This window comes from Sycon ciliatum, chromosome 1, assembly GCF_964019385.1.
Source record: "Sycon ciliatum chromosome 1, ocSycCili1.1, whole genome shotgun sequence".
Lineage (NCBI taxonomy): Eukaryota > Metazoa > Porifera > Calcarea > Leucosolenida > Sycettidae > Sycon > Sycon ciliatum.
This window is the reverse complement of record NC_088643.1, coordinates 26,705,223-26,723,283: the sequence shown is the minus strand read 5'-3', so window position 1 is coordinate 26,723,283 and position 18,061 is coordinate 26,705,223. Positions and strand designations below refer to the sequence as shown.

At 48.1% G+C, this 18,061-nt stretch overlaps 2 protein-coding genes across 2 annotated transcripts; one reads left to right on the top strand and one right to left on the bottom strand.

The window, feature by feature from the left end:
* The first annotated feature begins 861 nt into the window (after positions 1-861).
* LOC135820903 (endoplasmic reticulum membrane protein complex subunit 7-like) lies at positions 862-4,838 on the top strand. The gene is made up of 3 exons (XM_065333957.1): positions 862-1,497; positions 3,560-3,640; positions 4,241-4,838. The coding sequence occupies exons 1-3, from the start codon at positions 1,063-1,065 to the stop codon at positions 4,388-4,390; spliced, it is 666 nt and encodes a 221-aa protein (XP_065190029.1). The 5' UTR covers positions 862-1,062; the 3' UTR covers positions 4,391-4,838.
* A 1,376-nt stretch (positions 4,839-6,214) lies between these two features.
* On the bottom strand, positions 6,215-8,755 carry LOC135820893 (uncharacterized). Its single transcript, XM_065333946.1, has one exon. The coding sequence runs from the start codon at positions 8,315-8,317 to the stop codon at positions 7,058-7,060; it is 1,260 nt and encodes a 419-aa protein (XP_065190018.1). The 5' UTR covers positions 8,318-8,755; the 3' UTR covers positions 6,215-7,057.
* Between the last annotated feature and the right edge of the window lie 9,306 nt (positions 8,756-18,061).

Here is an 18,061-nt window from a genome sequence, read left to right as displayed (position 1 = left end):
ATAATGAAGTTTGCGCTCGTGGACAATACAACGCTGTGTGAAGTAAATTGTGGCTCCACAATCGCTCTGAATGCTAATGTGTGTCCATGGAATACTAAAACACAATAGGCGCGGTGCAACTAACGCCCAACGTGGATGAAACGGACAACAGCAGCGGCTAGAGCGTTCTCCTTCCTCGGTGAACACTGCTACAAGACATTATGCTTGATGATTCACCAAACACCATCGTTGGGGGCCAAGTTTTCCGGCGCCAGCGAGTTGTTCGTCCACCAACTAACTTTGATGAGTCTTTCTTCAACACTTCGTAGAGCAGCCGCACAAGGCCTTTCCTTTGCGTTAGGGTAGCGATCCTTCCTAGATGATGTCGCTATTCATTGTTACTTTTTACTACAATGAGTAGTGTTTCTCCGAAAATAAAGTCAGCTGCCTGGGCATTAGCCTTTGGCATTAGTACGAGCCTAGCGCCTAGCGCCTGGACTTGTAAAAAAATTGATTTTGCAAGTCTTCAATCATGTCTGCATATGTACGCGCTATCCAATCCAGCCAAGTGGCGTGAACAGATTGCTTGACGTGAAAGGTAGCGCGGCCGGGCGAGCGCGAGTCGTACGCGCTCGCGGACGTGTCTGGCACGTGAAACGAAAAGATTTTTTTGGCGGGTAGTCGGCAAAAATTAAGTGACGGTCCCTTTAGTCCTTCGCTTTTGAACAGAGATCTAGAGAGGAATGCACGCCAAGCGATCGCGTCGCCGGCGCCGCGCCGGCGCGCCGTGATCAAATGATGACGTCATGCGCGCAAGTAGATCTTCTTCCTTTTTTTTGCATTGTACTTTTTTTGAACTTTTTTCACACATATGAGGTGCGAGGAGCTAGCTGTGTCAAGACTAGTTTTCTCTTCTTCTTGTTCTTCCAATTAGTTTCAGTTACATCAAAGTAGCAAAGGCCATACTTTTGAACTTGAAATTGGACTGGGAAAAGGAATAAACTACACAGTGTAGATTTGTAGCTACAGACGCCGTTGTATGCGTGCAACTCCATTGTTGGGTAGATAATTTACGGTGCAAAGATGAAGTTTGAATTACTGCTTTTTACCACATTAGCGGTGGCTTCTGCCTCACTTTGCAGAGGGTACAAGATCGAAGGCAAAGTGTTGGTGAGTGGCGTGAAGGTGTCCACGTATTCGACGGAGACTCGCGTGCTTGTGCAGGGCGCCGGTGGAAAAACATCCGTAGGGTTTCTACAGAACGATGGGCGGTTCGTCGTCTCAGGCCTTCCTGCTGGCTTGTACATTGTGGAGGTAGCGTCAAGCAATTACTTCTTTGATCGTGCTAGAGTTGAGATTTCAACTGGTGGAAAGGTGAAGGCGAAAAAGGACCATCCCCTTCAGCCCAGCACTGGTGCGCAACTGCATTATCCATTGAAGTTCAATGCTAAGGAAACGATGACGTTTTTCACGCCACGCGAAACCTGGTCGCTCAAGGATGTTCTCATGCAGCCGATGGTAAGTCACAGATCAAAATTGTATGTAATGTAGTCTTCTGGGCGTTGAGTTGAATGTACTTTGTCTAGGAACGCAAGGAAGGAATACCGGTAGTTCTAGAGATAATCCCAATTGAACCGGAGAGGAGGAGGCTGCACAGCCCTGGGCCCCTGGCACTATGAACAGGCGCGTAGCTCGTGTGTAGTCAGCGTAGTGCGGTCACCACACCAGCAAATGACTGTCGTAGGTACTGCATAGGCACAATAGGCAAATGACTGTCGTAGGTACTGCATAGGCACAATAGGCAAATGACTGTCGTAGGTACTGCATAGGCACAATAGGCAAATGACGGCTATGGGTCTGCAGGTGGTACATGGTCACCACACCACAGATGTGCGAGCTGCGCCTCTGATCTAACATCATGCTACATGAGACTGTACTGTGAACACCAGGCGCGTACTCCAAGTGGTTCCTGGCGCTCCTGGAAACCATGTAAAATTGGCCTGATTTTTTTTGTAGCACGCCCACTGCAAGAAAATCATCGGGATGCGAGTGGCCGTATTGCCACGTACTCGTACTACCAAGAGTACATAACCCCCCAGAGTGTGCAACGCCTGATCCAGCTCTGCATAGGGTCTTGGTCGAGCGGAATCGGATCTTTGCGTCATAATACCGTACACATCTGAGGGGAACCCGGGAAGTCGCGGGTACTCTTGGATCAAAAACAATGGTGCCCTGCCTCGAGACCGGCCTTGCGCTGGTGTGGAGTGTACGCATGACATCAGAAGATCCGATTCCGCTCGACCAAGACCCTATGCAGAGCTGGGTCGGCGTTGCACACTCTGGGAGGTTATGTACTCTTGGTACTACAGATCATTGACCCTTGTGCAGTATACACGGGCGTTTGTGACTTCGTCCAGTTCAGATTCTCTGGTACTCTGCCCAGTGCTGCTGGTCTGGAGTACTTTGCCCATGGAGTTTTCCATTACCGCTGCTGCTGCTGCTGCTGAAAACTATGCATTGGAAGTTAGTTGTTTCTTTAGTCACTAAAGTTGAGTGTAGTTTAGAGTTGACGTGTTGAAAGTTGCTATGAGTTGTTCAGAGTGGAAACATGACAATTATGGTGTGCGGCAATGTAGTGTTCTTATCCTGTGCAGGTTGACAGTGAGTTCACCCCCTCACCGTCTGCTCTCGGGGACCGCTTAAAAGCACCCCGAACCTTATTCTCAACGTCATCATTTCACTACCCACCACTGTACTACTACAACTGCTATCCACAGATTGTCATGTGTTGTAAAAGTGTGAACCTTTTGCGCCCTGGTACTAAATCCACAGATTCCTGCCACACGCAACAGTCCCAGTATGCATTTGAAAATTATCTAATTTCACTCACCAGTTTCGTAATTTTTTCATCTTGGTCTCATTGGAAAGCTACAGATCTCCTCTCTCTGAATATCGCCACTAGACACTCAGCAGAGCAACATAATTGCCTTCAAGCCTGTTGAGAGCTGCTCTATTGTGCCTGAGCGAGATTCTGTACGCACCTCAACAAATGGTATCGTTTCTCAAGTTTTACTCCACGTAGAACGGTGATTCAAAGTGCTGCAGATTCATGAAGCTCAAACGATTCATTTGGTCTCTACTTCGCATGCGCCGTGCAACGATGAGTCACAGGGAAAGTCCCCTTTTGAAGCACTCCGACCCACTTCGAAGCCATCTGCGCACAAAATTTTCAGAACAATTTTAAGAGTATCCGCCTTGCGTTCTTCGACACTCAGTGATTCCGCATCGCGCTTTATCAAACGACATACCACTGGAAAGCTTTTTCTCTCACCTTTCCAATTTGCCATCATTCGCGACTATCGGATAAAGGACAATAGAGCTACAGCAATTTGAACAGCGATGCATATGCACTGTACAAGTATGCACTTTTACTTAATGCACATATGCGGCATCAGGAAATCAGGGTATAACGTTTTGACGCATATGTGCGGCATCAGTCCGCAAAGGGTTAACGCGGTGTAATATCAGGCATTGGTAATAATGCATTCTGCTATTTTTGTTGTGTCATGATACTTTGCAGATTCTCATCATGGTTCTTCCCATCCTACTAATGCTATGCTTACCAAAGATGTTGGGCAACATTGATCCAGAAGCACAACGGGTAAGGATGAAGTCATTGCCTTGGCCCTTGTGGCATGTACTGGTGGTCTTGTGTGGTAACTGCGTTTGCTGCTGCTGCTGCATTGCAGCCTTACTCACACACTGGGCTTGTTTCCTGCTATTTTTTTCAGTCCAGTTTGAGATTGTTTGTGGTTGTTCAGGCGGAATCCTGACTCAAAGCTCTTCCACTAGTACTTTCCTTGCCTTCGTCATCAGGTGGAATGCAGGCAAAAAGAAACTGACCAAGCACAATGAATGTTGTACAGTAGTGATGTGATAGCAACAGCGTGAAGAAGAGTAGCTAAAAACAACACTTTGAAATGCATCACTTCATACACATAAGAGGAAGGAGAAAAGGTGCAAGTGCAAAGAAACCAAACAAGAATCCATTGTACTGCGACAACAATAGACAACCAAGAGACAACACTAGCAAGTAGTTGACGACCTATCCAACAGCCTAACTGTGAATCTAATTTGTTTTTGCTTGCAGATTTCAAGGTGTACATAGCGCTAGATTATTGTCTACATTCACCCTAGGAAGCACACTGGTATCCTAATTCTTTCTTTCTTTTTCCTTTCCTTTCCTCTGTTGTGCTGTTAGCAAATGCAAGAAGACGTGCCGAGCATCTTCAACCAGTCACAGGAAATGCCGTATGAGCTCACAGATGTCTTCCAGTACATGTTCCCCGAGCGGAAGGGAAAGAAACCGTCAGCAACAAAAAAGTCAGTTACAGCGCCACGAAAAAGATGATGTAGCAACAGGTGTTGAGCTAGGACTAATGTTTTATGAAAAATGCTGGCTATTGTCAGGCAGTGCCGCAATCAGTGTCCTTTCGGCTACTTTTGTGTAGTTTGGACCCTTGATGGAAGCCATATGGTGTTGTTTTACTCTTCCTATCTGCTTTAGGTGTCCAGGGCTATGTGTCATGACCGCATGATGTGCCTCTGTGTGCGTGTGTGTGTGTGTGTGTATGTGTGCAGTAAGAATAACCCAACCATTGCGGTTCATGACATTGTACTTTTCTTCATAAAACTCAACACTGTAATACAGCGAATCTCATAATGTGCTGGATTGTGTCTTTCACCACATACATGAAGTATTGTAAATCCAGACCATTTCCTACGCTTATTTATGATGATGTACTCTGGCTTCGAAAGTTTTAAAAATGCATACAGAATTACCAGTCAATCTACATACAGTACTATCTCGTCCTTTGCGTAACACAGAGAAATGAGGTTGGAATACTGGTATGGATTGAAAATTTGAAATAATAAAAGTCCCTCTCGAATAGAAGCCTCCTCAAAATTGCCATTGAAAAATAGAAGCCCCGAGTACCGTCAGTACGGTGAGCGGATTTCGAGGGACTTATAGACTACTACACCACAGCTGGAGCGAAATACATGTACTTGGAGTGAAACTCGTTTTGAAGACAGCACTGTCTTTTCCTCTCGGGACTCGCCACCGCTGCAGAGAGGACATGTCATGAAAAGATACAATATAATGACCATGCCCCATGGCTAAATCAGTAAGTGTGAGCGTACATAACTTCCCCGGCCGGGGCAGATGCTCAGAGCTATCTATGCGTATGACATCACCATGTGCAAGTACCAAATTGGGCTTTGATAGAAAGGATAGAAAGGATTTCTTGTCCTAGTATCCCTCAAACTCAGGGAACAGCTACACGTAGGTAACTACTGTACAGTGCTGCTTGGTGGCTAATGAAATCCAGTGTTGCTACTGTACAGTGTTGCCAGTGTACAGTGCTGCTTGGTGGCTAATGAAATCCAGTGTTGCCAGTGTACAGTGCTGCTTGGTGGCTAATGAAATCCAGTGTTGCCAGTGTACAGTGCTGCTTGGTGGCTAATGAAATCCAGCGTTGCCACTGTACAGTGCTGCTTGGTGGCTAATGAAATCCAGCGTTGCCACTGTACAATGCTGCTTGGTGGCTAATGAAATCCAGCGTTGCCAGTTGGTTAGTGCTGGCTCTTGCGCAGCCCTCGTGAACCTGCTACTGTAGCACCAGTCTGCCCCTTTGGGGAAACGCGGTCAACCATCCTAAATTCTATGCGGGGGGGGGGGGGGGGGTAATTCTGCAGCATCTTCTGCAAGTACCCACAAAACAACCTCCCTTCCCATCTTTCCTGCAAGTATAATCATAAATCTGTGAGTTTTTCACAGGCAAAATTATGAATTCCCTGAATTACTCAAGCTGCGGATTACTTTTGATTTCTGGTGAAACTACCGCAGCTGCAGTACACCACTTTCTTCAAGGAAACAGATTAGTCTGGGCGCTCGTGCTTTGGGTACAGTCAAGAGTACATAACCCCAAGTTATGTACTCTTGGTACAGTGCACCAACTAGAGTTCATAGCGCTGCAAGACTGCACATATATACAGAAGCCTTGCTTGGTAGTTTAACATGTTTTCGGATTTTGACAGCATGTTACAAGGCGAGGAGCACTACGCGTCCTCGCCTTGTAACATGCTGTCAAAATCCGAAAAGACTGTACATGTACTGCTGTACTTCAGTAGGTAAGAACCACAGAAATACGCTTTCCCTGCACGCATGGTCTGATGTGGATCCTGGATGTGTGCCAGGTACTGTGTATTACGTTATCTGAAGCCATTCGTTGGAAGGGCTAGAATGCACATTAGCAACAGCTATGGGCTCAATATGCTTATAAAGTAGCTAGACAAACACAACAAAATCGTAGTAGATCTACAGAGTGATAACAAGACTGGTAATACTAAAAGAAACAGCTAGTACAAGGGTGATGGTGTGCTGCATCTAATAATAGCCTGCATCTGGTTGTGGGTTGGCAAGTGACTTTTAATAATAGCTGATTGGCACGGTACTTTTTATTTATTTATTTTTTATCGGTTCTTTAATGGATTTGGTAACTATTTTTATCCGCTTGGTTTTCACATTTTGCATCACAATTTGTGGTTTTCCCGAATAAAGCTTGGAGTCAGTACAAGGGTGCACCATGCTCTCCTGAATTGCGTTGGATACGTGTGCAGCTCCCAATCGGAAAGAATGGTACAATGATCCGCAGAAATGGTGGTGTCAGTTGCATGAGTGAAGTAACTTCCAAGACTCGACTTTGCGTGCCACGGACAGCTACATGTACATAGTATGGTGTATGCGAGCCTTGCCTGATAGGTAACATGTTTTCACGATGACAGCGTGAACAGTGTGTCCTCGCCTTGTTCACGCTGTCATCGTGAAAACATGTACATAAGTAGTATCTAGTCGTCTACTTGTACATGGGTATTAGGTGGACCACTACTTGAGAGCCGTGTTCAAAATATGTACCTCAGCAAATGGTGACTAGTAGAACAGCACCGTGCACTGCTATAACTGTGTTGCATAAGGCAGCAGCAGCAGCAGCAGCACTCTTAGCCGACTACACTAATACTAATACACGTAAGGCAAGAGGATGTAGGGAACTTTCTCACAGTACCCCTCCCAGGCCGTGTCACCATACTTGTGGGCCAGGCGTTCACCATCACGTTTGCACCGGTGCATGAGGAACAGGGAAAGGAAGCAGAAGTAGAAGAATGGCAGGAACGAGCCGAAGCCGCATGCCAGTCCCCAGCACAAGGCCATAACCATGTCGGCGGTGTAGTGGGGCTTGCGAACGTATTGCCACCAGCCATCCAGCAGAAACGTGCCCTTTTCCACCTTGAACTCACGCGGCGCATGCAGTGTTCCCCAGGGCAGCTGCGGGAAGGCATTGCGCGCTACGTACGTCTTGGCCTGCATCATGCGGTAGCGGTTCTTCTGACTGTTAGCCGTGTCCCACACATAGTAGGCCAACATGAGTACAATTGCAATGAGCACTGAAACACCACGCGGGTGTTCAAACGGCGCCATGACCCGCAGATACAGCGATGGGATGCAGTAGAGAAAGGGCACACCAGCCAGGTTCCAGAAGGCCAGCATCCAGCCGAAGCGTTCATGGAAGATGTCCCAGGTGGTCGGTATGCACTCCTCACCTTTCTGGCAGGCGTTGGTGTAGAGAAAGTGTGCCAACAGAATGATAAGCATGGGCGACGTGACCACGCCATGCGCGTGGTATTGCTCGCTTGCATTGGACGCAGTCAGCAGGAATAGCAAAATCCACGACACGCGGATTTCGGCAAACATCTTGATGTCCACAACACCAATACGTGGGTTTAACCATACGCCCATAAAGAACTCATCTGCTGATATGCCTGTTCCGGGCTCGTTTTGCTTGGTCAGGACTGGCCACAGGAGCACATACAAACTCACCAGGTTGCCGACAATAACGGCGGACGTCATTAGCGGTCCAAACTCTTTGGCAACCTCGTGCAGAGGTAGAATACCGGTGAAATGCAGCAGGGCATGGAAAGCCAGAGTCACGTACCAACTAGCAAGGCCGTTACACAGGTACTTTAGCCGGTAGCCACCTTTCAAGGGCAGGCCTTCCATCACTAAGCCCGGCATGATCATTGCCAGCAGGATTTGCATCAGCAGAAATCCAACGTATAGAGTAGTGCTACGGACCGTGGGTAGTAGTGGCGTGTTGAGCAACTGCTTCCAGAACTCCACCGGGCCCAATAACGCCCCGCCGCTACTCACTATGCACACATAGAAGTAGTACAGGATGAAATGCGACATGAGAATTGTACCACCGCTGAGTATTGCAGCCATTATTGATGTCGCCCACAGACAATCCAGTGTCTGTGATTGATTAATCAGTGTCGTGGTGAATGCTGTGCTGGAGGACGCGCGTTGTTCTTGTTCTACATGAACTACAGTAACTAAGTTACTTATGAAGACTGCCTCCGGAACGCCAGGAACAACAAGTGAGCCGGCCACACGACAACACTCAAACTACCAGGTATGTACTAGACTACATTACTTTTGTAGTAGTGAAGACAGGATCTAGCCCCATTATTCTAGGCCAGGACAACCTCGTACGAGTCGTAGCGCTAGTAGAATCTACTAACTGTAGCGATGCTGCCACCGACTTCTGGTTGGTACTCAACATCCACCCAACACTTTCGAAATGCCAGAGAAACTACTTGTAAACTAGACAAAGTACCGGTACATGTGACATTCTACTGGAAGTAGATCTACCCCGGTACCCGTACCCCGGTACCAGTACACGCACGAGGTTCGCAGCGCTAGCGACGAAGATAGCTGCACTGCTATGGTCGGCTTCTAGAACTTAGTTCTATCCTGGTCCAGAATTAATCAAAGGACCAGATTCTCCCCTCTCGAGATGTACGTGGCTCCGGGTCGAGATTACACCATGTACCAGTCCTGTAATGTAGCAACAGCTGCGGGCTGTCCATGCTGTGTAGCCGTGCTCCGTACAGTAGTAGCTTAAAGGGGAAAATTAAAGGGGAAGTTAAGGCAAAAATTAAAATTTCACCAGTTGTAGTCTTCGGGGTGCTGAGTCGAATGGTCGTGGTCCGAGGAAGCTGAGACGCTCCCTTCCTACTTGAATCCCAATCGAACTCGCGCACTTCCACCGAAACTGGGTGACTGCGCCCTACTAGATGGGGATTTGTATGTAAAATGTCACTAAAAGCGCCATTTCGTTCTTATAAAAGTATGGATGACCGCGATTGGCCCATATGTTGTAGTCATTTGGACGCTGAGTCGATTGGTTTTGGTCCGAAAAGGCTGCGATGCAGCGTTCCTCCTTTATTCCCAATCGAACATGGTTGAAGAAGCGGTCACGTGCTCCTGCGTGCGCCAGTCAGCTGGTCACCGTGCCTGCAGGGTACAACTTACTAGCCTGTTTGACCTTTTTTGGGTGCAATCCTGTCACTCGAGTTGAACCTTGGTGTGAAAGTTCTCGCCTGCTGGCGTGGTGACCAGGTGATTTGGGCACCCAGGAGCACGTGACCACTTCTTCAACCATGTTCGATTGGGAATAAAGGAGGAACGCTGCATCGCAGCCTTTTCGGACCAAAACCAGTCGACTCAGCGTCCAAAAGACTACAACATATGGGCCAATCGCGGTCATCCGTGCTTTTATAAGAACGAAATGGCGCTTTTAGTGACATTTTGCATACAAATCCCCATCTAGTAGGGCGCAGTCACCCAGTTTCGGTGGAAGTGCGCGAGTTCGATTGGGATTCAAGTAGGAAGGGAGCGTCTCAGCTTCCTCGGACCACGACCATTCGACTCAGCACCCCGAAGTACAACTGGTGAAATTTAAAATTTTGCCTTAACTTCCCCTTTAAAATTTCACCAGTTGTAGTCTTCGGGGTGCTGAGTCGAATGGTCTTGGTCCGAGGAAGCTGAGACGCTCCCTTCCTACTTGAATCCCAATCGAACTCGCGCACTTCCACCGAAACTGGGTGACTGCGCCCTACTAGATGGGGATTTGTATGCAAAATGTCACTAAAAGCGCCATTTTGTTCTTATAAAAGCACGGATGACCGCGATTGGCCCATATGTTGTAGTCTTTTGGACGCTGAGTCGACTGGTTTTGGTCCGAAAAGGCTGCGATGCAGCGTTCCTCCTTTATTCCCAATCGAACATGGTTGAACAAGCGGTCACGTGCTCCTGGGTGCCCAAATCACCTGGTCACCACGCCAGCAGGCGACAACTTTCACACCAAGGTTCAACTTGAGTTCAACTCGAGTGACAGGATTGCACCCAAAAAAGGTCAAACAGGCTAGTAAGTTGTACCCTGCAGGCACGGTGACCAGGTGACTGGCGTACGCAGGAGCACGTGACCGCTTGTTCAACCATGTTCGATTGGGAATAAAGGAGGAACGCTGCATCGCAGCATTTTCGGACCAAAACCAGTCGACTCAGCGTCCAAAAGACTACAACATATGGGCCAATCGCGGTCATCCGTGCTTTTATAAGAACGAAATGGCGCTTTTAGTGACATTTTGCATACAAATCCCCATCTAGTAGGGCGCAGTCACCCAGTTTCGGTGGAAGTGCGTGAGTTCGATTGGGATTCAAGTAGGAAGGGAGCGTCTCAGCTTCCTCGGACCACGACCATTCGACTCAGCACCCCGAAGACTACAACTGGTGAAATTTTAATTTTTGCCTTAACTTCCCCTTTAACTGGCATAAGCACTGCGGATCGTTGGTCGGACACAGACACAAGTAAAGACTTTCTAAGTTTTTAGTAGGGGTGAAACGGTTCCATGTTTTTTATGTTCAGCTGGCGGTTCCAAAACCAGTTCCTTACCCGAACCGTTTCACCCCTACTTTTTAGTGTATTCCTCCCGCCGGGATTTCAGTGGCACTATGTATCTAATATTGACTGAGTACGAGGTCAATATAGGAAATAAAAGCCGAGTAAAAGACCGAGGCGAAGCCGAGGTCTTTTACGAGGTTTTTATTTCCTATACTGACCAAGTACGAAGTCAATATTAGATTTATCACGACAAACAGTCCGTATTTCAAATTCCAGAACGATAACCTCATGAATCCCGGTTTTATGATTGCACAACCGTTGTACCACCACCTACTCATGCAGTGACAATGCTGCACTAGGCACCGTTCAACTGCGCGACCCCTAAGCAGACAAATATAAGCAGTCAATATAGCCCTAAGGAGTGAAATATGCAGGAATATTTGACTGCTTAGGTATGGCAAAAATCTATGTGAGTCAATACTAAGGGAGTGATAAACTATAGTACTACACTGTACTACTAGTACTACTATTACAAAGACAGTTAGTCATTCCGCAAAAAAAGCTCTGCAAAGCAGAAAGACCAAAGCCTTTGTGAGTCCGTGTGGGATGCGCGTTTACATGATTTCGACTTTATGTATAGGATATTGCACGGTTCCGAGGGGATTATTTTTCAAATCCCCAAGGCGCATAATCCCCTCAAATGAAGGGAGATATCCATAGAATGAAGTTGAAGACACCACTGCAGCTGTACTTATGGTTGATAAATATGGTGGTAAAGACACACCTGGCAATATGGCGGTAAACACACGCCTGCCCACACACGCTCTCTAGGCTGCAAAGTTCTGGCACAGAGCTCTCCTTCTCACCACCACCACCATCAGTTCGCGCCTGGCGCCTGGTCGATGCATGGCTGGCGGTATCCGGCATAGCAGGCTGGTACATCAAGTAGCGCATGGCACATAGATGATGACACAGCAACGACATAGCTCGATTGCGACGTACGTTTCGTCCCCGCTGGACTCATCAGGCAATCTTCTTCTTGGATGTCTTCATACGGAGCTTGACTCGGGAGAATGAAGTTGAAGACACCACTGCAGCTGTACTTATGGTTGATAAATATGGTCAAGAAGAAGATTGCCTGATGAGTCCAGCGGGGACGAAACGTACGTCGCAATCGAGCTATGTCGTTGCTGTGTCATCATCTATGTGCCATGCGCTACTTGATGTACCAGCCTGCTATGCCGGATACCGCCAGCCATGCATCGACCAGGCGCCAGGCGCGAACTGATGGTGGTGGTGGTGAGAAGGAGAGCTCTGTGCCAGAACTTTGCAGCCTAGAGAGCGTGTGTGGGCAGGCGTGTGTTTACCGCCATATTGCCAGGTGTGTCTTTACCACCATATTTATCAACCATGAGATATCCATAGATCACCTGAAAAGGGTGGTCTATGCAATAATACGGCCACCTACTGTGACCTATAATTATTATTCGTTGTTTCGGGTCACTTCACTCATCCGTACCAGGGTCAGTCGGTCGGGTTTATTTTTTATTATTAATTATTATTAATTTTTGGTTACTGCCATGTGCACACGTACACATGTACAATCATGTAGAGTCTACATGACACAAGTACGTAGATCTACAACTGTGCATATCGAATATCCAAGCTTTTGTCCATCAAGCCAGTCGATCAAATTTGACTGTAGACGATCCATGTCAGTCCCATCAGGTCCAGGTCTCCTCCAGGACCAGATCTTGGCCTCGCTGACAAACGAGTCTGACGAGCAGCTCCCACCAAAACTTCTGTCAAGGAGCAACACGATGGCGGAGCTGATGCTGTTTCAGGACCAATTGCGGATCGGGGATAATAGAAGACGACGTCGGCACCAAGCGCTGCATCATGTCAGTTGGCTGCTTCCGAGGTCGGCGTCGATGTCTGGACTGCTGAAAATCGATCGCGATCCGCGGATCAGGAATGATCTGCACTAAATAATAGTTTCGACGCGAAAGGCGCTCCCGTCGTGTTCCGTCCAGCACGAAGGCGACAAGCCTCTGGGTCATCCTAATAAAGATTATTATTATTAAAGCACGCAATGTCATACACGTGCACACGGCTGTTACGTAGATCACAAAATCGGACATTCAAAATGGCGTCATTTTTTTGAAACTTTTTGAATTTTTGAACGCGACGGCCCCCAGAGAATAGCTGAGAATTGCATTTTTCACGTTGGTATCCAGGCTATTTTGGCTCCTATCGTCTCCCATCGACACGGTTTACCATACAACCGCGATTTTCGTCCAGGGGAAGCTTCAAGGAACGCATTGATGCCTTTTGGATCGTCTTTCCCAAGAGGCGACAGGTTTCTGTCGCCACGTCGCCTCCACGTCCTTTGTTCTTTCGATTCCCAAAACTGCTCTACTTTCATTGCTGCCTACATCCCGGCGCCGAGTTTTCGCAGCTGCTTGCTGTGTTTTTGGCGGCCCTAGAGACCTTCTATAGCTCGAAAATCGCGCTCTTGTCCCAGATCGCGCAAAGGAAGTCTCGATCGCGCATCGACATTTTAGCCTTGTTTGTTGCTTTCTGCTCTGCGATGGAGCACCACTCGAGTATTCTTGAATCCGTGTGTCGCATTGGTGGCCAAAAACTTGCCAGTGCTAGTCACAAAACTCCATATCCGGTGAAGAATTATGTTGAAGAGATCGCCAAAGTTTTTAAAATTGATGTTTCCAAAGATTCCCCTGACGTGCATCCCCAGTACATGTGCTCACTTTGTCAATTTGCTATTGCACGTTCAATGAGAGATGACACATATAAGTATTGTAGTGGGGGCTGCAATGGTCCAGTTACATGGCAACCACATACGAGATCTAACTGTGCCGTATGTAAGAGTGATGCTGTACGAGCCAAGGGCGGCCGTCCACCGAAACGGAAAGCCGTCAGTGAACTGCGTGGCCAAGCGGCAAAACGACAGACACCAACGGCATCAACATCAGCTGAACTGCCAGAAGGCAGTCCTAGCTCTCAGCAAAGACGCACCAGCAGCAGTAGCAGCGGTGACACCAACACAATAGCACACACCACTGATAGTCAAACATCCGCAGTTACTTTGGACGAGATTTCGGCGCACGCAGCGCCTATGTATCGGGCTGAAGCAGCATTAGAGAAAGAGCGGTTTATTGACAGTGGAGCTGTGCAGGAATGCATGATATGTTTGCAAGTGGTAAATGGAGCAGTTCAAGCCAAATGCTGTGAAAATATATTCTGCTCAACATGCGTGCACACGTGGATGAAGAGTCACAATACATGTCCAGTATGCAGACAGCCAATGGCACTGGCGACACTGCAAAAGCCATGCAAGCTAGTGTGCAATATGGTTAGCAAGTGGGGTGTACATTGTGACTTCCATGAACCAGCATTGTCGGGTTGCCCAGCAACCGTTCGCCTCCATGAATTACGAGGTCATGTCACATCATGTCCGTTCAATCCATCCACATCCTCAGGAACGCCCATTCGTACTGCAACCAAAGCTGCAACAGTGGAGGAGATCTTAGCAGCGTCACCATCAAAGCTACGGGGCGATGTGAGTGACAGACTGACCTGTCACCTTGTGTCCGCCAAAGCAGAAGATGGGAGGCTGGAAGTGAAAACCAGCAGCCAAGGAAGACCGCAAGTTTTCATGCGAACAACAGTTGGCAGCAAGCAGCCGGAGGAGGCATCAGCCAGGACGCTGAAACGACGGTCACTGGAAATGGAGCGCATCACAGAGACAGTTTGCACCACAGCAGATGCAACACGGCATGGCGTTGCTGGACTTGGCGCTACCAGCATCAAACCACCTTCAGGCACTGCCCTTGCCATCAAGGCCGATCTAAGCCTTCCTTGGGCGCAACTCCGGAAGCTGCGCAGATGGCTCCGCTCCTTCGGAGTTCAGCTTGAATCGGAGAGAAGCATTCGCTCATTCATAGCCACCACCTTGCCGAAATACACAGTGAAGCAGCTCCCCTTTGTCAAGCGGACTGGCGAGTTGTCACTTGCTGCAGCTGTCTACTTTCCAAACCTAACCGACATCATTATCCACTACCTCGACATACTTGACAGCGGCAGTAAGCTGACATGGCATGATGGCGCCATCCCAGAAACGGAGATATGGGTCAAGCTGGGCGGTGACCATGGTAAGACAACATTTAAATTCGTGATGCAAATCGCCAACACCATGCATCCAAACTCACTCGCCAACACTGTGCCAATCTGCGTGTTTGCAGAGAAGGACTTGCCGGCAAACCTGGAAACTGCACTCTCAATGTATCGGAACCAAATTGCAGAGCTACAGGGCCAGAAATGGAAAGGCAAGACCATTGTGCCTTATCTGTTTGGTGATTACGAGTACCAAACCATGAACTACGGCTTGTCGGGTTCCAGTGGCGTAAGGCCTTGCCTCCATTGCTTGTGCACGAAGAAAGACATGCAGGTCCCACCAGCGAACCGCGACGTACAGTATGGAGCACGGTCCTTAGAGAAGATGGCGGAGGACTATGCACAGTTTACTAGCGCAGGTGCTCTGCTGTCAAAGGCAAAGCTGTATAACAACACCATCCGACCAGTCCTATTGCCAGTGCCCGTTGCGAGCGCCATTATTCCAGCGCTGCACCTAGACCTCGGTGTATTCCCGTGGATCTTTGATGTATTCACACGCGAGGTCCGTCTTCTGGACATGCAGCTTGCAGAACAATGCGACGCTGAAGAGCAAGACAGTGGACGGTTTAGAGCCTTGTCAACTGCAAATCACAAGTTGTCTGGCTGCAAAACAGCGTTCTCGGAAGCAACAGCGAAAGCCACCGCTCTGGAGAATCATCTGCACTTCATCGTCTTGTTTGGCCAGCAACAGGGCATGGCGATAGAAGCACTCGCAGGCGTGCTACAACGGGAGGTTGAGCAAGCACAGGCCGACACAGAGCAGTGTAGCTCGCAGCTGAAGATTGCTGAAGACGAACTGGCCAAGTTGCGCCGCAGCAAGGATGTTCTCGGCCCGTGCGAAGCGTCCATAGAGCCAGTACTGCAGAAGAACATTATCCATCGGCAGGCCTATCACGGCGGTGCTTTCGTAGGGAACCATATCCACCGTGCCCTCAAGCCCGCCGTGATCACAGCTATCACTGAGGCCCCAGCAATTGTCATTGGAGATCGGTGCCCAGCTCTGCGGAATGACGCTCAAGTAGTCAGTGAGCGGTACAAGTCCCTGTTCAGCCAGTACGCAGCGTGCAGATCTTCCTTCAGCCATTGCAACAAATGTGGAGAGGAGGAACTGCAGCAATTGGAGCTCTCCATTGCCTCGTTCTTGCAGAAATGTCGGAGCGAGGTGGTGGAGAGAGGCTTAGGTCACATCACTCCAAAGCTGCACCTCCTTGAGGAACACACTGTGCCGCTGATGCGGAGAGTGCACGTCGGGCTTGGTCTACTGTCGGAACAGGGCGCGGAAGGAATTCACGCCGAGTTCAACCTGCTCGAGAAGAGATACGGTTCCATTCCCGGCGAGCTTGAGCGCCTGCATGCTGTTGCAGAACAACACCTCGTATGCACCCTGCCAGACGTTGCAGATCAACGGCCCAAAGTTCGATCGAGGCAGCGGACTGCTCCATCGCAGGCAGATCAACCAGCCAGTCCGCCATAACACTGACTACACGCAAAGCCAGAGAGGTAAGGTCTAACTGTTCACTTCTACTTCCTCCAATAATAATTCTTCTTCTTGATGTTTTCGACAGCAAGACTTCTGTTCTTACTTCCTTGTCGTTTCAAAAAATATTTGGGTTTAGACCGACTTTACCGAAAGAAAGTACTAAATCCGGCGAAATTATATAATTCTATACATTTTGTACTAAGTCGAAAGGATTTCAGTAAATCCGCAGCGATTTCAAACTTTTCGCCGCCATCTTGTTAGATGTCCACTGCGTAACAGCCGTGTGCACACGGTACTCGTACCGCTTTCTGAGCATGTACATTTGCATGCACAATAAAAAAAAACATTTTGCGGTCGGGTGAAAAAAGACGGTCGGGCGGGGGGGGGGGGGGGATCGGGTAGCCATTGGCGGTCGGCCAATCGTCAAATTATGCTTTTGATTATGCCAACAAATATGCTGAATTATGCTGAATTATGCTCGGTTCCACTATGTACATGTATTCACGCTGTACATACTTCAGAAGTAGAGGATTGAGAAACCACGCATACACACACGGCCATGCCCTAAGCATAATTTTCGTCTAAACCGAAAGATTATGCCGACCTTACACGTTGGAATCCGTATATAATGCCGGAGCATAATTTTTTGACGAAATCCCAAGATTATGCCAAATATTATGCCGGCATAATCCGCCAAGGGCTAGGATCGGGTGACCCGAAACAACGAATTAATTCTGGGTGGCCTAATATTATTATTATGTCAACGAGTAGAGACTGAGTAGATCCACCGCGGGCGGGGTTCTCCGTGTAGTCACGCCATGGCCCATTATGTCGATCATCAGACCAGATCATCTGATAAAGATCGGATCACACTTCGTATCAGGATACAGTATCCAGCGAGCTAGAGCAACTCGTTCCATCCGGTCTACATGGACCAAAGGCTTTGGCCGTTGGCGGATAATGCCGGCTAGCTGGTACTTTTTCTGGTATGTGACCGTTTCATCATCGAATCATGCATTTTTATTTTGGTATGTGGATAAGAAATGGAGGAAGTGCCTGCCATAACTTATATTTATAAGGTGTGTACGGTTCTGCCTATTTCACTTGCCCTCCAGTCCAGCCGACGAGTTGACGACTTACCCTTAATTTAATCAAAAGTAAAAAGGGCCAAGGAACTAGTTACACTTGGGAGGCTTGGAATGTACATGTAGCTTGTGCTCGGCTCAATGGCACAATGGCGCTTACCTTCCTTTTTTAGTTTGGAATTAGCACTAATAAGTAATAGCCATGAACCTTCCAAGTTGGAAGGCCGTTGGTTAGCGCTATCTAGTGTATCATCTGTATCATGCGGCATGCCTGTCATGATTGTCTGAAGGTATTGTCTGTGTTGTGGTTGACTTCACTCTTTAGTACTATTGACTGGCTTTTCATACAATACCTATTGATGTCTATTCCTTGGCTCACCATCTGAGTTCTTTAAAAAATGCAAACCTGAAGAGCCGTCATGAACAATGCGGCGAAACGATCGTCGTGTTTTACTATACATACATACTGTACATGTTATTGCAATTAGTTAGTCCATCATTGTCATCAACTAATTACAGTG